Consider the following 21,386-nt stretch of genomic DNA (forward strand, 5'->3'; position numbering starts at 1 on the left):
CCCTCTTTCCCCAGCAAAACGTAAAACAGGCCGCGGCTCTGCTGCTTGTATGTAATCTCTGATTTGATGGGAACTATGAATGTATCCGCTGTCTCCCTGCAAGAATGCCTATGATGTCAACCCCAGTGAAGCCTGAAAAGCAAAGATAAGGGAAGGCTCTGAGCAGAGATATTCACGGAAACAAACCCATTCCTATGCAACTATTAAAGGAAGTAAAATAATTACAGGAAGATCATGCTGTGCTTCAAGGGGATGTCTAAGGAAGTTGTAAGTGATGTGATGTTGATTCCACATCACTTTCAATACTGTTATCAGTGTGACCCCACCCCCATCCTCTCCACCTCTTTAAAACAACTTCAAAGAACAACTTGCAAAGATTCTATTATTTGGCGGTCACTCCGCAGACCTGCCAGTATGCACTGGGTTCCACCAGTTCACCCCCCCACACACCCACAGTGTATTTACAATAGAAAGGCAATACATCTCGCAGCTAGAAGAATCTGATCATTAGGACAGTTTTTAAGAACACATGCAGTGTTTTTGCTATTGAGTTCCTGAGAATAGTTCTTGCCCAAAATCTGGTTAAAAGCAGAGCAACGTACAGAAAAGACTAGGAAGGGGTCATTCTCAGCTTGGGCCAGCCGGCATGAAGGAAGCGTCCGGCACACCCACGTTCAGTACTCAGGCCGTGAAGATGAACCCAGAGCCCGAGCAGCCTGGTCCGTGCATGCTCCCCTCCCCTCCCCTCCCCTCCCCTCCCCTCCCCTCCCCTCCCCTCCCCTCCCCTCCCCTCCCCTCCCCTCCCCTCTGGGGGCAGCAGTATCAGCTCTGACTCTCCCCTTCATTACAGAATGGGGAGGTGCTTCTGGGTTTCCAGAAGAAATGCCACATTTCCCATACTTTAAAGAAGTTATTTAAACTCCAGTTGATAATGGCTCACACACATTAATTTAATCAACAAATAGCCACTGTTCTAGGCACTAGAGAGAAAAATGATACGTCACGTTCCCCAAGGTCAGTTTCGTCAGCCTGAGTTTTCTTTTTTACTTATTTATTTATTTTTTTTATCCTCACCTGCAGACATTTTTGCATTTATCTTCAGATACAGCGGGAGGGAGGAAGGGAAGGAGAGAGAGAGAAACATCGATGTGAGAGAGACACATCGACTGGTTGCCACCCACATGACCCCAACCGGGGCCAGGGACAAACTGCAACCGAGGTACGTGCCCTTAGCGGGAACCGAACCCGGGTCTCTCTGGTCTGCTGGCTGATGCTCTAACTGCTGAGCCAAACCGGCCAGGGCGAGCCTGTTTTCTTCACTCAATTCCAATTCCGCTGTAGAATGGACGAGCAGATCAGACGCCACGCGTCGCCCTGTCCCTCAGACCTGTCCACCTGCTGCATTTGTGAGTTCTTCTGCACAGGAACCTGGGGCAGACCCTCCCCCCCAGACACGCCCCATTCAACCTCTTGTCAAACCAGTGACCCAATCTGAGTATCCTATTGAAGAAACAGGGCTTGATTCTGAATGTTCTTTCACAGTTGTGCTTCTTCTGCCTAAATCCGAACCTTCACTGGGAGCCACTTATAACTAACAAAAACAGTGTTTTAACTGGCTTCATGGATACTATTCTCTCATAATTCTAGGCCATTTCCTTCAACACTCCTGCGAACACAGACCGACCTGCTCGCCCCACAGCCTGGGGTCCTTTCACGAGGCCGACAGCGTCGGTGCGGCACTCATGCTGCTCACTGTTATCCCACCTTCCGCAAAACGCAGAGCGTAGTCATGGCAACTGGTGACTCTGGACGGAGACACAAGGCGTGCATCACACAGCCCTCTCATGCCTTCGGTGTGGGAGTGCCAGCCGAGCAAGGCTGGGCTAGACCTGTATGCGAAGAGCCCTTCACCTCGTCTACTGGACACACTGGCCGCCGAGAGGGGCCACCACCAAGGTGACCCCATGGTTTCTCATTGCCAACTGTCTGGAAAATGTTACAAAAGGTTCAGTGCCCAAGCGGAGAGAAGGACGCCCACCCAAAGGCCTCCCATGTCCAGACCTCCTGCTTGTCACCTGGAGGGGCAGACGGTAACGCTCAACACCCCCAGCTGACCACACATGTCTCTTTAGTCCACACGGATGTGTACCAAATTCCTTGCCATCTCATCCCTAGACACTCTCCCCCTGTCTTACCACGGAGCAGCTCTTCCAGCCACAGAGAATCTCCACCGCTCTCTGGTCGTACCGGGCCACTTGTCAGCTCACACTTTGGGGTATGAAATTGCCTCAAACAGAGAAACTCGGGCTCGAACCCAGTCCAGACGGGATCTCAGATGAGCACATTACGTTGCAGAGTGTGTTCACGTGCCTGTTTCTCCCGTGGGCCCGTGAGGCCCTGAAAGGTGAAGACCCGCTCACTCTGTCCGTCCCCTCGAGCCTGGACAGTGCCTGTCACCTCACTGGATGCCCAGGAATGGCCACTGGATGATGACTCATGAGCAAATGAACAGTGGAAATCACAAAACAGAAAGTTCGATTTTAGAAATGAAAATGGAAAACGCAGATCTTCATGTATCAAGAGGAACGTGCATGATTAAGTAAGGACAACTTTCTGAGACATGCTTTTTTTTTAACAGAGCTTCTAAAGTGACTGTGGGGTGCCTGGTTGCCCTGACAGGGTGGGCTGAGCAAGCTGCCCCTCCCCCAGGAAGCCCCTCCACAGGCTCAGACTTCGGCAGACAGACAGCTGTGTTCTCCAGGGAGAGCTCAGAATGCCCAGACTGTCTCTGTGCTCCCCGGGACTTGAACTCCTCCCTGCACAGTTGACTGAAATGAGAGTCTCCCCACTCAGCTTCACTTCTAGGTGCAAGGTCTGCATTTTCCTCTTTGTCACTTTACCCCAGAGCCTCGTGCAGTGCCCGGGGCAGCACACCATGGGAGTTAGCAAACAAATGCCCGCACTGTGAGGGGCTGAGAATGCGCACTCACCCAGGCCCCACCCAGCACGTCTGGGAACATACCCACGGAAACCCAGCAGGTGCTGGCGGCTCGTCGGGCCAGCTGCACCAGACCGACCTTCGTTTCCATCCTACCTCAGCCACTTAGTTATACTGGTCACCAGGAAGCCTATCGTTTTGTCATCAACCGAAAAAGTCTCCTATCTAGCAATGAAGGGCAGTATTTGTTCATCTGTTCTTTGAATTTTATTGCTAGTATTTCTGGTTATAGAAATGCATACCACAGTGACTCTGCCCTGGCCAGGTGGCTCAGCTGGTTGGAGCACCATCCCATACACGGAAGGCTGCAGGTTCAGTCCCTGGTCCAGGTGTTTACGGGAGGCAGCCAATAGATGTTTCTTTCTCTCTTCCTCTCTCAAATCAATTTTAAAAGTTTAAAAAAACACAAATTTTAAATCATAATTATTTCATCCCATAATTTTCAAGCACTTAAAAACTCAGACTAAGTACCCTCAAAAGTGTTTCTCTCTTTCCTTCTCAAAATAAAAACAATCATCTTAGATTAAACAAATAATAAATGTGGCCCAATCTCACCATTTTTAAGAGTTGTTTAAATAACAAGGTTATTTAAAAATCTTTCACTCTTTAAAAACTAGACTTGTGAAAATTCAAAATGGAGATTTCTAACTACTAAAAATTAGTGAAAGAAAATCCCTTTTGATGTTGTGAAAACAGAGTTAATAATAAAACACTTTCAAACATATGATAAAGTTACAAATTGTGCAAAGTTTTATCTGCAAATAAAAATAAGCAAATCAATAAAATCTTGTCTTATTTAAAACCATAAATGAAAGAGTATCATTTCACTCATTAAGAAAGACAGGACGAGACTTCCGGTCAGGATGGCGGGTAAACGCGGTATCGCGTCCTCCCACAACCACATCCAAGTTACAACTAAACTACAGAACAACCATCATTCAAAATTGCCTGAAATCAAGCTGAATGAAGGTCCTACAACTACGGAATTTAAAAAAGCAGCTACATCCAGACTGGTAGGGGAGGCGGCGGCGCGGCGGGCTGGTCTCACACCCACGTGTGGCGGATAAAAATCAGGAGGCTCCCGCGGCTGGGAAGGTCCTCCCTGAGGACTGAGGGGTCCCCGTCCCACACCAGGTGCCCCGCTCAGGGTCCAGGGCCAGGAAGAAAATCCCCATCACTTCTGGCTGGAAAAACCAGCGGCAACTGAGGCTCAGGGAGGCTGAGGCGGCTGGAGCCCCAGGCAGCTCCTTAAAGGGCCCGCGCACGGACTTATCGGACTCTCTCCCTCCAAGCTCGGAGGGGAGGCAGCTCGAGGGGCGCCAGAGACACACAGGGAAGAACTGAGCTGTTTGTTACTGGAGCGAGGGCTGGAGAGGGGGCTTTCTCAGGGACAAACGTGCTGTAAGAGGCCTTTGTTCCTTTGGTGAGCCCTTCCCTGGGGCGGCAGACAGCCGCCATATCTGGGACTCCAGCAACCTGGCTCACACTGGTAGCCCCGCCCTGCTGACTCCCTGAGGCCCCGCCCCACCCCGCCCCGCCCCACCCAACTTTCAGGCCCACCCAAGCTGTTGCCACTTGCTTAACCATAGGATTGGCTGGTCTTGGATCCTGCTTCAGGTTTTTCCTAAATTCTTTCAAACGAGCAGCATCGGGTCTCAGCAAGCCCCATACCTCTCATTAAGTAATACACAGAAATAAACACAGGGAGGCAGCCAAAATGAGGAGACAAAGAAACAGGTCCCAAATGAAAGAACAAAACAAAACCCCAATAAAAGAACTAAGCGAAAGGGAGATAAGCAACCTAACAGATACTGAGTTCAAAATACTGCTTATAAGGATGCTCAATGAACTTAGGGAGAACCTCAGTGAACTTAGGGAGGGCCTCAAGAGCATAAAAAAGGACCAGTTAGAAATCGTGAAAACACAGTTAGAATTGAAGGAGGCATTAACTGAAATAAAGAATAATTTACACAGCTTTAATAATAGAGTATGTAAATCCAAGGAGCAAACCATCGATTTGGAATATAAGGAAGCAAAAAATCCCCAATCAGAACAGCAAAAAGAAAAAAGAATCCAAAAAAATGAGGATAGTGTAAGGAGCCTCTGGGACAACTTCAAGCGTGCCAACATTTGCATCTTGGGGGTGCCGGAAGGAGAAGAGAGAGAACAAGAAATCGAAAACCTGTTTGAAACAATAATGGCAGAAAACTTTCCTAACTTGGTGAAGGAAACAGACATACAAGTCCAGGAAGCACAGAGAGTCCCAAACAAGATGAACCCCAAGAGGCCCACACCAAGACACATCATCATCAAAATGCAAAAGGTTCAAGACAGAGAGAGAATCTTAAAAGCAGCATGAGAAAGGCAACTAGTTACCTACAAGGGAGTTCCCATTAGGCTGTCAGCTGATTTCTCAAAAGAAACTTTGCAGGCCAGAAGGGAGTGGCAAGAAATATTCAGAGTGATGAAAACCAAGAACCTACAACCAAAATTACTCTATCCTGCAAAGCTGTCATTTAGAATCGATGGCCATATAAAAACTTTCCCAGACAAGAAAAAGTTAAAGGAGTTCATCACTACCAAACCGTTATTATATGAAATGATGAAGGGTCTTTTTGAAGAAAAAGATAAAATGTATGAACAAACAAAATGGCAATGAATACATATCTATCAACAATGGAATCTACAAACAAAATGAACAGGTAGAACAGAAACATTCTCATAGATACAGAGAACATTTTGTTGGTTGCCAGTTGGGAGGGGGGTTGGGGGAATGGGTGAAAAAGGTGAAGGGATTAAGAAGCACAAATTCATTGCTAAACTGACAAACCTCAAAGGGAAAGGGGCTGGGAGGGGTGGGAAAAAATAAACCAAAGAACTTATATGCATAACCAATGGACACAGACAATAGTGTGGGAAAAGGTGGGAGGGGGGCGGGAGTGAGGAGGAGGGGGTCAATGGGGGAAAAATGTGGAACATATGTAATACATTTTACATCCAACAATAAAGATTTGAAAAAAAAAAAAAAAAGGACAACAGGGCCCGAGAGGCCTCAGCCGAGGTTCTGATTTTCAGATGCTCTTACCTCTGGACAACAGTCATACTATCACAGGGCTGAGATAGAACTCAATTTAATGATTAAATTATGGTTTTGTCTGTGGACACATATAATACTGTGGTGAAGTCCTGATGGGGGAGGGAGTGGAGTGGAGAGGAGGGGGCCAATGAGGGGAAATGGGGAAACATCTGTAATACTTTCAACTAAAAGATAAAATAAAATAAAACACTGTTTTGTTGCACAGGATAACATCTGAAACTTCAGAGATGCACACCATGCACTAGGAATATATCTAAGTGCTTTACATATATTCTAGTTAATTAATTACTAAAACAACTCGAGACAGTAGATACGGAATCATCCCTCTGAAGAGGTCAGGACCATGAAGTACAAGGGACTCAGGAGGCCAGGTTTCTGAGGGCACCACCTGGCTCCAGCTGCTACACCGGACTGATGCCAATGAGCGTAATGTTTATTGGATTATAAAGAATGCAACAATGTATGATAAAACGGGGGGAATCAATGGCTGTAGAAAAATTGAACTATTTTAAAAATATTTTCTAAGAAAAATAAACCAAACCTACCCCAGAGTAGGAAAAAAATAACAACTAGGTCTAATAAGATGAGTATCTTAACATGACTCAAGTCAAGTCAAATGCACAAATACACACCATGTGTCTGTTTGGGCAGATTAATACATTGGCTGCTATTGGAACTACAACACACTGCAATGGTACAGTTTCTGCCTCTTGTGGGTTTACAATATAGTTTGAATATATCTTTTCAAAGTGGACATTTCCAAAGAGTGAGCAGGTGTCTGGGGTGCCTTCAAAGACACATGGGACTCTGTCACCTCATCTCGCAGGGACGTGGGGACAAGGCCAGCTGTTACTGCCGCCATTGCAAACAGCAAGCTGTAAGGTCAGTCAAATGGCAACATGTCCCCTCACAGAGTGCAAACGGACACGTGCACACCTTTGCCCCTGGCACCACCGCTGCACAAGAAGGGGACAGAATCACCCAGAGTCTCTTCAGTGTTCGACTATCCGAGAGAGAGAGAGAGAGAGAGAGAGAGAGAGAGGAGAATTAATTCAAATGTCGGTTCAGCAGAAGAGACTTCCTATGTTACGAAATCTGTATTTTTAAAATACGCAATTTAAAAATTCCAGGGAAGGAAATTTGTGGAGCAGAAATGCTGTTTGGAGGTTCCTTGTGCTTGATTTACCAACAGCCTTGAAAATCAGTTTCAAACAATAAAACCTCAATTTAATATGATCAGGAATCTTGCATAGTTAGAGGTAATGGATGAGCATTTTAATTTTGTTATTTTTATTTATTTTTTAAATATGTTTTTATTGATTATTTATTTTATATATCTATTTTGCTGAATTGTAGAATACATGGAAAATAATTTTAGAATTGTTAAAGCATACCACTAGGGAAAAATTTACTAACTAGAATTCAGTATTTATTTACACTTCTTTTTGTCTTTAATCGGAGAATATATCATTGAAATAATGTTGTTCAACTGTTACCTTTTTTTATTTTTTAAATTTTTTTTCTTTATTGATTTTTATAGAGAAAAACATCAGCCAGTTCCTCCTGCACGCCCCCAACTGGGGATCAAGCCTAACACCTAGGCATGTGCCCTGACCGAGAATCTAACCGGGACCTCTCAGTCCCCGGGGTGACTGCTCCATCCACTGGGCCACACCGGCCAGGCTGGATGAGAATTTTTAAAAGGAGGAACCACTTTGCATTTTTCATGGGAGAGATATTGAATAAGGCTAAGGCTTTATTATTTCAACCAAATCAGAAGCTGGACACCACGCTGTCTCCGAATACGGGCCAGCAGTAACGAAAGGCGCAGCTGCCCTGTGCTCGCCATAAGCAGGCACATGTCTGCTCCACGCGCAGGGCACGCGCATCTCCGGTCCCCATTTCCCACTCACTGCTACAACCCAAGGAAGGAGATCGCATGAAACAGAACTGGGTAAAATAATGACGGTTACTCATAACTGTCATTAGCCTCAGTAGCAATGAAATAATTAGCAACTTTAATCCAAGGATATTATCCAAATTTGTTTTAAATATTTCATATGTGTATCTTTTCTATCAAGTGTTGAGGCATTTAACATTTTTATGATAGGAAATGCATAATATAGATATATTGGTTTGCTTAGGAAAAGATACATTTTTCTTAATATTCGAGTTGTCAGTTGTGCAATATAAATTTAGATGGGTAGCTAATGATTGTTGGGTAGGCGAACCATCAAGAGGATTATTGGTTAAACACGATTCAAATTCTACTCCGTCTTTGGCGACGTGCAGAGTAGGAAGCAGCGGACGCATTTTTAGATAATAGGATGCAATTGACACATTGCTCTTTCTTTCTCACCGAACCCAGTTAATGAATAAACAGACCACACTGACTGTGTCTGCTGGTCACAGAGACATCAAGAAGAAAAGTGAGAAATTCAGGCCATCATTCAGCTATTTGAAAACATTTATCTTGATGACATTAAACATCTGGAAGTTCCCAGGTACCGAGATGTTTGATGTCTTCCAGATAAGCTGCCGAGGCGTGTCCCCATATTTGCATGTCTCCCTCCCTGGCTCAGACACAAGTGCAGGTCCGAGACAGGGCTAGGTGTGTTCTGATCCTTGTTCTCAATGAATCTCTGACTGAGAAATGTCTTTTTTTTCTTTTCCTTTCAGTAAATAAATGAGTGAACTGTTATTTCAACAGTGTGTACCAGAAGGTAAAGGGTTTGCAAAGGAAGGCATGCAGGGCCTTGGCACCCTGTGTGGGCAACGTCACAGGACGGCCTCAGTGCTGACTTGCCCTTCAGCTGGGATGTGATGCACAGCATCTCCTTTTCTCGTCACCTCTCGCAGGGCCCGCTTCCCTTCCTGAGCACGGCCGCTCCCCGTCCAGAGGAAATGACTTGGGTTCAGGCTTCCTCACTGGATGTCTCTAGTGCTGGCTGGACCATCCCAACCACACCTGTTTCCGCCTAGTCACGAGGCCCTCCTGGGTCTGAATACTGAGGGCTGCCTGACACAGCTTCTCTGCCCCCCGCCACCCCAGGTCTAATGGAAGGAAACATCGTTCTTCTGGAAGAAACACGGCCAACATCTGAACAAAGTAGAATATGTATTTTGATTATCGGCTTAAAAGGAAGATTAATGTTCTTTTCAAATCCCTCACTTTAAAAATAATCCTGTATAACAAGCATTAAATACCATCTCTAAGCTTCTTAAATCAAGACTGCTTGCATTCCCTACAAGAAGAAGGAAATACGCTTCAAAGTGAAGCCCCCGAAGGCTGGAAGCTATTGTGGCGCGGGGGGAGGGGCGTACCGTCAGGGTCGCTCAGGACGGAGCCGAAGGCACTGATGACCACATCGGCTTTCAGCTGGACCCTCTGCTCTTCATCTTCAATCCAGTTCCCAGCTTCGTCCTGCTCGGTCCGCACAAACTGCATACCCACAATTCTCCCTCCTTTCAATAGAACCTTCCGTGGGGACAGGAAGGGCAGAAATTCACACTTTTCTTCCTTAGCAAGCTCCATCTAAAACAAAACAGAACACAGAAAAAAACTTGAAAATGTTTCTTCTCCATTGCACATTTGATTTTTCATTCAAATCGTATGGTCTGAAGCACATGACATTCTTCCTATCACCAAAGTGGAGATCCAGTTATCTGCTGTGCATTTTGTCACGTGCAGACTTGGGAGGGCCTGCGTTGGAGCTGTCCCGTGGAAGCCGAGCGGCCACATGTGCCGAGCCCCGGAGCCGGGGCCCTGGCTGGTGCGCTGTGGGCCTCCCTCTAGCAGCCTGGCTTCTGCTGCTCTCGCTGTGCAGGGTAAGCCCTCGCTGTACTCACGCCACACGTGAGGATAAATACTCCTGACTGTTACCGGGGTACATATATCTGAGCTGGAAAAAAGTCGGCCAAGAGGGTGGGCCAGTCGGTGCCAAGTAGGTGATTAGAATGGCAGGCAGGAGAATGGAGTCGGAAAGAGCTCAGGGGGACTAAGAAGTCACAGTGACTCTTACTTTTGTAAAAACAAAAAGGACAATTTAAGAAAGAAAAGAGCTTGCTCCTCTGTCTTCCACTTCTGCTCACAACTCCTTCTGCCAGGGCGTGGGCACCCTCGTTCGCACTTGTTCTCCTCCCGTGATGGGCTGTTCACCAGTAAAGCCTGTAAACATTTGCTTATTTTCCTACCTACTGTTCTGGGGAATTCGGGCTTTGTCAGTGTAGTCATAACCAGTATGCTGAGAGTTCTCTTTCAAACATGGGAAAACGTCCTCCTGCAGAGGGTGAGGGGGGCTGGGTCCCCTTCTTTCCCACCCATGGCAGACAGGGGGTTCTCAGGAGGACCCCAACAGGGGAGGCAGAGAAGGCTGTGTGCGAGGTTTCAAACCAGGAATGATCCCGGCCACATCCAGGTGGAAAACAGCTTTCATGTAACTTGCTCAGTGTCGTGACAGCACGGGCCGCCTCCAGCGGGCCACCCCCGCCAGTGGTGGCGAGCTTTGCCGTGGGCGCCAGACGGCCTGGCGGGCTGGCTGGGCAGACCGCAGGGCGCCCAGAGTTCCCGGTTCTGCAGGACTGGGCGAGGCCCCAGAACATGGTCTGTGACATGGTTTTAGGAGATGCTGTGCTGTGGCCCAGAGGTGACATCTGTGAACCACTGTCTAACCAGACTGGCGTGCACGGCTCCGACCTCGCTCGGCCTACACCAGGCATCTCATGAGAGCTGTCCACTCGCAGTGGAGTGGACGCTGATTCCTGGAGAAGGAAGAGCCACGATGCTGTGGCCGCCAGCCCCTCCCAAAAGAGCCACAGCACAGACACAAAGAGAATATCTGTGGCATTAAAATTACAGTGATGGGGGGTAGTAATTAGGAAAAATATTCTAATATGACCCCCTAGGGAGAAGATAAAAATTATTGAGTAACTCTAGTCATTACTATACATTAGCATGAAGCTATTCAGTCTCTTATTTACAATGTTTTTGAAATATTGTCTAAAAGACTTAAAATTGGACTGTGTGAACTATTATTAACAGTATTTCTCTTTTCATTATAAAATTAAGGGGTCAGTAACATCAAAAGGAATAGATATGCCGATACTGTGGGTGTAAATATATAAACAGTGGCCCTGAAACTGTCCACCACTCAGACCGGGACACTGGAGGAAGTGACGTTGACTCGGGTTTGACATGTTTCGGCTGCCCATCTGGGACAGGCGCCTGTCTGGCCTTCTGATAGCCTGCATGGACAATGGCACAGCGGCTCCTCGTTAAGTGGTGTGTGGTGTTACTGAGGCAATTCAGATACATCGACCCTGAGAGCAGAACCTAACTTCTAGAAGGTGCAAATCAATGCCATTAACTCGTAGTTCAATTCTCTCCTCTCACCCCCCCCCCCCCATCTTCAAACCATTCGATCCCACACAGCAGTGGGATCCTGGTTCCAACGAGAAGGTGGTTCCGTAGCACAGGTTCGAGAGAGAGGAAAGGCCAAAGATGAGTCCTGGCCACCTCTTTGATTTCCCACAGAAGAGAAATGTGTGATTTCTGGAAGGCAAACGATTCCTGCAATAATCCCAGGGATAAAATACACAGCTCCCGTAGGTAAGGTGCCTCTGTCACCTCTGGGTAACGGGCACCTCACCGCTCATCAATGTAAATTGTGTTCCAAAATGTCAAGTCACGCTACATTTTCATGATAATGCCAAGCTTGCTTGAATAACAATGTCAAATACTTATGGTTTGAATAAGTGAACCCACACGCGTTTGTAACACTGCTTCCCTGTGCAGAGGCGGAGTGAAATCCTAAGGCAGCCGCAGGTGTCGGGCCTCAGACTCGTGTGCTCTGCCCTGTCTCTCCGTGAACGGACACTTAGAAAACGGACACTGCTGGAGGTGGACAATCTCACACCTTTTTGAAAATCTAGCATTAGGTATAGAAACAACAAGTGGACACTGCAAACAAGTAACAACTTTTAAAAATATAAAATAAAGATTTCTAACGACTTTATGTGTGAAAATGCGTCCCTAGCATTCTCACCATGATTCGGACAGCTGAGGGCCACAAATGCAGAAACAGTTAAGTGAAGAAGCTGCACTCTGCCGTGTCCTCAGCTTGCAGCATGGTCTCCACGTGCCCCAGGCTGGGTCACTCGCCTTCACACGGTGCCACGCCCATGCGCACACCCCCCGGAGCTTACTCTGCATTTCTGCTCTGGGGATTCAGACGTGTTCTGCACTCTCTAGCCTGTAAGAGCAGGCTGTTGGCAGCAGACACAAATACACCATGTCTTGCTATTTTGCTATTAAGTAGCTAGATTTTCCACTTTACATACAAGAGGGAAGAACTTTTAAGGGAAAGATAAGAAGATCTCATTTGAACATATCTGCTTATTTGGAAAGTACTGATACTGGGGAAAGAAGAACAGATAAGATTTATTTTAGGAAGTAGGGAAATATTGGGAAAGTGAAAATAGAAGGCAACTGGAGTCAAAATATGTTTTCAGTTATTTGTGGACAACAGAACAATTTACTTTCACTATTTAAGTCTAACAGCAACACAGTAATAATAATAATATTTGTATAGCAGGTATTCTTTAAGTGCTTTATATAATTCACTTTAATCTTCACTCAGAAGATGTGTTATGACACCTATGTATTATTATTATTTTTAAAGTATTTAGCTTCAAACAACTTTGCCCTTGTTGTGGCTCAGAAGGCTGGTAGCACACTGGACCTCCCCGATGTACAGAAGCATCACCCAGAACCAGGCGCACCGACGCTTGCTGGCCCACGGCCAACCCTGTGCAGTGTGGCGGGAATGAGCCCAAGGCAGCGTTCATTCTGTCCACTGAGAGCAATTTCAGAATATCTGAAGGAATGAGACTTGTCCAGTTCCAGTCATTGACTCTCAGAATAAGGCTAACTGAACAGAAAAAGATCTGGACAAAGGCAAATGGAGGCCAAGGCTGGCTGGATAAAAGTGTGCTCAGCGTGAAAAGGAGACTCCAGCTTCATGGTCTGAGGGAGTTTAAAGGTCACTATAAAATCATAAAATATGGGAACCAGGTGATTGACTTATGAGCCCAATATTGAAATGGGTTAATGGAGACCCCTGAATCCAGAGAAGGATTAGAACAAGGGAGCACTACTTCATAAAACGGATAGTAGAGACAGAGAGCACAGTATCTCAAGATACAAAGGTGAAAAATTAAAATAGAATGTAAAAAATTTATTTCTCTGCCCTGGCTGATTTGGCTCAGCGGTTAGAGCGTCGGCCTGTGGTCCAGAGAGACCAGGGTTCAGTTCCCGCTAAGGGCACGTACCTCGGTTGCAGTTTGTCCCCGGCCCTGGTTGGGTCGTGCGGGAAGCAACCACTCGATGTGTCCCTTTCACATCGATGTTTCTCTCTCTCTCTCTCTCTCCCTCCCACTCTATCTGAACAAAAAATGGAAATCTGTCTTCGGGTGAGGATAAAAAAATATATATATATTTCTCAGATTGTAAACTCCTACCAAAACTGTTTAAGTACCAAAAGGGTATGTTGTTAAACTTTCTAACAAGTAGCTAACAAATATCGAGTACCAGCAAATGGACATTCAGACAGATGCCTGCTGAACCAGAATATGCCTCATGGAAGGACATCGGGAATTTCAGCCCTACTAGTGTCCATCAAAATGACTGGCACACAGTAAGTAAACCTCAAATAACATTTTGTTTACCAAGAGAGATGGCTCAGATGAAAACCAGAAGGACTCAAGTTAACAAAAGGACAACCAACTAGGAGGACACACAGGGAATCGATGGCTGCAAAGCACCCACCCCAAGCAGGTAACAGTGGTCATGGAGAAGACAGGCTCCCTGACCACAGCACCCTGTGCGTGAGCGTGTTCCTGCTCAGCTGTTGGTTACACTGCCTTGAGAAAAGATGGACCAGACCGACCAGTGGTCTGACCTCACACGGGGGTCTTAGTATCTTATTGTCAAACGAGTCGGCCTCCTGTAGTCATTCACAGATGTTAGCGGTAGTGTTTCTTAGCACCCAGTGTTCATCAGTGATCACCAGTGACCTGCACCTTTGTGAGTTTGGTATAGGAACACGTTTATTCATTCGCTTGATGGCACCTGTTCTCAGGATGGACAGACAACTGGGCATTCAGCAAACAGTCACACCTCTCACCCTCAGCTCCACCAACAACAACTCAAGGGAATGACGGACAAAGTATCCATATGGTTACATTTTTGAGGTTCAATAAATCAACCAGTTACTTTCTTTTCACATTGTAAGAGGAAGTGGAGAAAAAATTCTTCTTAGCTTTATTTCTACCTCCACGTTCTTGAAGTGCTGTGGCCGATGCTGAGTGAAATAAAAATAGAGTGCTCTAGCATGCAGTGACGGTCACCATCCCAGTGACTGACTTCATGGAACGTGATGATTTGGTCTGATTAATACTGCCAGCATCATACTGTGGAAATTATGAAACAGCCTAATCTATAATTAAAAGCATGATGCCAACTCACTTCTGGGTTCCTAGGGGCAAAGTAAGCACAGGCTCTCAATGGTGACAAGCAGAACCCCAAACCAGCACACACCGAATCCGAATATGCCGAAGTGCGAGCAACAGTGAAGCTGAGGAGACAATATTCTTCGGAAAGATGTCCTCTAATGGCCGACATCTCCTAAGTTATCCCTTCTGTATAGAGAGGCGGACCCCCAAAATGGTACTTCAAATCAAAAGATTGCTCAGCAGTCTGCTTTGGCCAGTCATAACCTCGGAACAATCATCTTTTTACTTCAGTACTGCTGAATTATTAGATGTACCACAAACATTCATAACTACAAGTCCCTTTCCTTCATAAATCTACCAAACATGTTTAAGCACAAAAAGTGGTGCTAGACACTATGGCTAATAAAATCATCACTTTCAAGAATCTCATAGAGGCAGACAAAGCAGCAATTATGTTCAGTGTGAAAGCACACACAGTGTACCTTAAGGACACAGCAAAGGGTATTTACACAGCTGGAGCAGGTCAGGAAAGGGCACCCTGGAAAAGGTACTACCTAAGCTAATCTTTAAGGGTGCACAGGAATTAGTCACTGAGAAGAAATTCCACTTTGGGAAGTTCTGCTGTGGAATCAGTTCTCTCTGGGGAGGGAAGGTGTGGGTGGGTAAAGGTGTTCATCTCCAGGAAGTGGCCTGGTTAAATATCCTGCAACCCTCCCCTGGGAAGCAAACACATCAGCATTTGTAAATGAGCAGCCTTTAACTGGAATGCTTTGGGCAAGATATACCTTAGTCTAGGATCGCCATGGAAAACCAACTTAGAAACTAGATTTATGAGGAATGGCTCTCTGAAGAATCATATAAATCATGTAAGTATCTGAGTGTAAACTGGAGATGTTTTATCGTTAACACAGCTTCTTTTTGTGGAAGTGACAGAGCTACTCTGCGACTTAAAAACTGCACATGAACCTGGTTAAAGCCCACTTGACGAGGCTTCATTGCCCCACCTCTAAAAAAATTCTCAGCTCTCTTGTAAGAGACTGAAGACCAGGAATAATTAACGTTATTTAATCTACTTTTAATGTCAGGTTGATATTGTAATGTGATAAAATGATATGCTTTAACATTTAGATTAAAAATAAAATAATTATGTATTTTATAGCTATTGGAAATAATTTTGAGGTGTGTTGTGCATATATGCATAAATTATATATTTTGCATATTTGTATGCATTTAAATACTTCCTAGATGCCCCTAAAATATTATTTATGTAACCCCTCACTGATCCACCGCCTTGGATCAATGCTGTTCTGCAGCTGCGTCCAACACCCGGATGAATGAGCTGCCCACTTGAGGACCTTGCATTTTAATGGGTGGGGAGGACCCAGCAGTAACTAGCGAGTAGGATTGATGCTGTAACACAGTGAGCACAGAGCTCCGCAGGCTCACGGAGGGCATGCTTCACGGGGGGACTGAGGAAGCCTTCCAAGAGAAAATGACATTTGGAGCAGACCTTGAAGGATGAATTCAACTTTTTAAGAAGAAAAAAAATCACTTTTACAAAGAATAACAATCCTGTGTTTACATTAATTCATGTGTGGTTTTCACTTATTTTTACCTTTTGAACTGTATGCATGACCAACATGTCTGTAGTTAAAAATATACAAATTACTTCTTAATATTTTCAATTTATAACACGAGAAGGCAACACTGGAAAGCTGAGGTGAATATTATTAATGGGAAAATGACTTCTAACGTTCACATTAGAGTTAATAGAGCAATAACAACATATCAGTATTTAATAAGGCTTGATAATGACTCAATATTAGTTTAAAATATTCCTTGTTGATAAATCTGTCTATATATGTAAATATACAGATATAGATATTTGTCTATGTATTATGTATGTCATATAATTTTATATAAATATTTTATGTATAATTTCATTACACAAATATATATAATTTTACATAAATATATATTAGCATATAATTTATAAATTATTATATAATATTTTATATCATATGTATGTGATTAAAAACAAACTTTAAAAAAGTATACAGTTTTAAGCTCTCCAGATATTCCTAGCCAACATAATGTACCACCACTTCGAAATTTTTGAAAAGAGTTAAGCTTTGAAAATATATTGTCTTGGACAAACACAGGCTTTGTTGGCTCCTGGCCTGTCTCCTTTGTTCTTTCCCACCCACCATCTGAACCATCCCAGGTAGTGATGTCACAGTCAGCCTCTCTGACATCCCCATATTTCATGCGTGGATTTCACCGCCTCTGGCTGGGGACACGCCCATCTCAACCTGCTGCAAGTGTAGCATGTACAGATGCTCAGGACACAGCTGCTGCCATGCCCAGGAGATATAGCCTCCTGTCCGGGTTCCTTCATTCCCATACCCTTCTCTGAATGTTCCCAGTACAGAACTTGGGGAACAGAAGAAACTCTAAGACATAATCAGTGGTTATGACACTGATTTTGCAGATGGACCGACTCAAACTAGCAGATCTAACCCAGCACCAGGTCCTCCAATGTCAGTTCACTCCTCTCAATGGTTCAGGTCTCCTTCTCCTATGACACTGAATTTTCCCCCTTTTGAACATGTAACCATGCGCAGGTCCTTGGAATGTCATTCTCACATCATCATCAAGCACTGAAGGTATACTTCCTGGCTTCCTGCCAGGGAGTCCCCAGGGACCCTAAGGAAGGTGCCTGCCGGGGGGGCAATGTCTGTGTTTGCTGATGTGCAGGTGCCTTTGAGTCTGGCCATGCTGGCCGGTCTGCTGTCACTCTGCAGAGCCAGCTCAGAGGGCGTGCACGCCAAGCGTGGAAGGAGGTACTACTAGCATCATCCTTACTAAGTGAAATCAAATTCGCCAGCTCAGACAGGTTATTGGCTTAAAATAATCCCAGGCTCATAGTTCTTATAATTATGTAAAAACTGAAAAGCATCAGGTACTGGTAGAAAATGCATGTTTAGCCAGCAAGATGTAGAGGAAGAGAATGCGGAATGAGAGGAAGAGAGGAAGGAATGGCTATGACGGGGTCACCTGGTGTTAAGGTGTCTGAGGGACACCTGCAGATCGGCCACCGGCACGACCTCATGGGCATGGCTCAGAGGGTTCAGAGAAAAGGCACAGGTTTTCGCATAAAGATGTATTAATTATTTCAAAGTTGCTTTAACAGATGAAGATATTTTTGAGTAACAGACCAGGCAATCTGGTACTGTTGTCTTCATTACTAAAATTAATAAAGCAGAGTTAATTATCAGAACAGTTGACCTTCTGAATGCTAAAAAATATGGAAACAGGCATGTACAAGTTAAATCAGTTGCCATTTTAGCAAACAAAGAGGGGGAAGCCATGGGCATCTGGGAGTAGTCTAGAAGCTCATGTAAATTGCTGCAGAATTAAAGACCTATCCTGTTTGCTGTTGCTGAGAAATTGAATAAGTGAACAACAGATTCTTACACTCTATGTGTGGGGCTGTGCTAGTAAAACAATTCTGTTCCATATTCCGCTCAGTAATGATTCATGAGAACGTCGAAGTCCTTCCTGGCCCACCTGTACAATTACCCGCCCAAGCAGGACGGGAGTCCTGACCTTCATGCCTCCTTCCAGGGATTCCAACTGCCTGGAGCGCTCTTCACATTCTATCTGATCCGTCAACAGCTTTTAATACCCGCATTTGGGGGGATTCTGTTCTCCTGTGAAATTTAATCTCCCCTCTTTAAGCTTGCAGGAAGTACTGGAGGGGATTATTAACGGATCCCCGGCGCAGTGCGCAGCCCCGGGCTGCCTTCCCCACGGACCCTCCGCTGCAGCGCGGCAGCCTGTCAGCAGCATCCTGCTTAGCATGTGTGTGAGGCCACAAGGGAGACCGACAGACATCTGGACTCAGAATTACGTCAATGTGCTCGTGATGCCTGTGTCTTCATGCGATGAGACCTCTGTCCTGGGCACGGGTGCTTCTGGACGAACACGGAGGGCACCTCCCCGCCGCGGTGGCTCTCCTTCGGCAGCCGCAACCTGCACTGACCACGCCTCACAGCAGGGCACCAGCAGCTTCTGTGTCACCGGGAAACTGGTTAAAAATGCAAATTCTCAGGCCTACCCAGACCTACTGAGTCAGAACCGGGGCCCCCAAGCTATGTTTCCAATCCCCCAGGTGATACTGACGAGGGAAGCGCCAGACCCTGCGTCAGAGAAGGGGGTGGGGCCACCCCTGCAGCTGCTCCCCGTGGGGCTCCCAGCCTTGTCCATTAGAGCACGTCGGGTGTTCCCACACCGTTCTTCCTTACAAGGTGCCTCTCCAGCAGGGCCCCCTTCTCGGTAACTGGCCTTCGTAGTAACGCTCCGCTGCCCTCGAAGGGCGAGGGCACTGCTCCGGGTTCTGCATGCCCGTCCTCCGAACCATCGAACCAGCCCTGCGGTCCGACACGCCCACGCTGTCATGCCTCCGAGGCCCTGACCCACAGACAATGCGCCACTTCCACGATGTATCCAAGATCCCGTCACACAATCCGTGTCTGAGAGAATCCTGAACGTCCCCACGCTCCATCTCCGTGGACGCTGAAGCAAGCAGGTGTGGGCGCAGCGTGCGCGTCCTGCGCAGAAAGCCGAGGACCGGGAGAAGTGCGCAGGGTTCGCAACGGCGCTGTCCTCACCTCGGCCAGCAGTGTGTCCCGGAACGTGCCCTCTCAGAAACCCTGCCGCGGAGGACACACAGGCCACCGCGCCTCCCTGCCTCTCCAGGCCGCACGTCAGCCGGCCACAGCACGGCCACAAGACCAGGGCTGCACCCACGGCCTCTCCCACTCTGCTCCAGCCTCATGGACTTGCTTCTGTTCCGAGAAGTCTCAGGGCCTTTCTCAGTCATGGTGAGTGCGCTGCCTTGGTCCAGAGGTCTCCTCTCCAGAATGTCTGCCCTCCCGGTGTCTCCAGCTCCTGCCCAGCCATCTCAGCAGAGAGCCTTCCTGGACCACCCTCTTCCTCCCCCCCCCCCCCCCCGCCCCCAGCCACCCTCCCGGTGTCTCCAGCTCCTGCCCAGCCATCTCAGCAGAGAGCCTTCCTGGACTCCCCTCTTCCCCCCCCCCCCACCAGACACCCTCCCGGTGTCTCCAGCTCCTGCCCAGCCATCTCAGCAGAGAGCCTTCCTGGACCACCCTCTTCCTCCCCCCCCCCCCCCCCGCCCCAGCCACCCTCCCGGTGTCTCCAGCTCCTGCCCAGCCATCTCAGCAGAGAGCCTTCCTGGACCTCTCCCCCCCCCCCCCAGACACCCTCTCTGTGCTTCCACAGTGCTTAACTCGTCTGCCCAGCACGTTTTGCCATCGTCTGTATGTGGCCATTTGTGTTGGGTGGTGGAGTGTCTCCCCTCACTGGGTGCAGGCTCCACATGGACAATAACTGCTGTCTGATTTGTTCGCTCCTGTCTTCAGTCACCTGAAACAATGCCTGGTACACAGCAGGTACACACTGATGTTCATAAACAGTGGTTGAGCTGCCCTTGCCAAGGGGAGAGGCCTGTGATACGCAGTGTGCTGCCAGGGATAGTGTTGTCCGGGGCCATCTCCTCTCCTAACCCCCAACCCTCAGAGGGGAGGCTTGTGCCATGGAAACGCCTCTGGCATTGGAATCAGAACAAGATTAAGAATGTTTAGTTCGAAACATATTTCTCAGCACCTATGCCTGCGGAGGTCCTATGTCAGACATGGGAACACAAAGATGAGCGAAGTCAGCTCATGTCTTCTCTCCTCCCAGGCAAATCACGCCACTCCAGACGGCTGTATCCTGTTACGTGTGCCATGATGAGAGTGCAGACCGGTGCTTAACACTGCAGGAAAAGCTCAGAGGTCTGTAAGATCACCACCACCTGGTCTGGGACAGAAGTCTGAAGGGTAGACAAGGTGTGCAAAGCCAGAAGACAGAGCTGCCGTTTGAAGTGCGCCATGAACCCGCGAGGACTCCGGTGTCTGAGTAGGGAACCTCTCCTGTGGTCGTTCTGCAGGTGGTGAACTCCCTGTGGACTACACTTACAATTCTTGCCCAGAGTAGACTCCAAATATGTCCAGGCATTCTAAAGCAAATCAAATTTGTAATACTGATTTGAATATAATGAGTCATTCGTCTTTCAACGGATATGTTCGGTCGTTGTTCTCAGAACTGCTGTCCTTTGGAAGCCATTACTTTCTGTAAGGGTATGACAATCTGAGCAGCCCAAGGTACCCACACCCAGCTGATGCCTCACCCAAGATTAGTCACCAGTCACCTGTAAGAGTGAGGTGCTTTTAAATCTGTCCTTTTCAGGAAGCTCACTCATTACTCATTCTATATAATGCTTGCATTAGAGCTCTTTCAAAATATAAGTGGCCACGTCTTGGTTCTCGGTCTCCAGGACAGAATGAGCAGGCAGTACGACCAAGCTTCTTCCTCCGGAGGCGCTCCGCATCTGCTCACGAGAACTGCAGATGTCCCTACCTGCAGCATCCTCCCAGTGCCACACGCTTCGCGAGCAGTGCCTATTGCTTTCGGTTTTTAAACTTATCTTTACTGTGAGTACCTATTGTCCAGGATACGAAAGACTGCGAACAGTCCACTGTTACTGTTAAATACATTCCAAAGATATTAATACCTAGAATAAGAGGCACTTGTGTGCTGACAAAGATAAAGTCCCGCAGTTTATCCGAATCAGTATTAAAAAATAGTTTTCCTTCACTTTCCCCGCCTGGATTAGAAAAACAACAGGGTTAGGAAGAAATGCTCACATTTGCATTT

At 46.8% G+C, this 21,386-nt stretch overlaps 1 protein-coding gene across 1 annotated transcript in view; it reads right to left on the reverse strand.

Moving 5' to 3' along the window:
* Positions 1-21,386, reverse strand: part of DPYD (dihydropyrimidine dehydrogenase) — a 587,465-nt gene that overhangs the window by 318,874 nt on the left and 247,205 nt on the right. Inside the window, exon 11 of the mRNA XM_036272711.1 lies at positions 9,420-9,630. Coding sequence (XP_036128604.1) covers positions 9,420-9,630 — 211 coding nt within the window. The remainder of the gene's footprint in view (positions 1-9,419; positions 9,631-21,386) is intronic.

This window comes from Molossus molossus, unplaced genomic scaffold (genome assembly GCF_014108415.1).
Source record: "Molossus molossus isolate mMolMol1 unplaced genomic scaffold, mMolMol1.p scaffold_m16_p_20, whole genome shotgun sequence".
In the NCBI taxonomy this organism is placed as follows: Eukaryota; Metazoa; Chordata; class Mammalia; order Chiroptera; family Molossidae; genus Molossus; species Molossus molossus.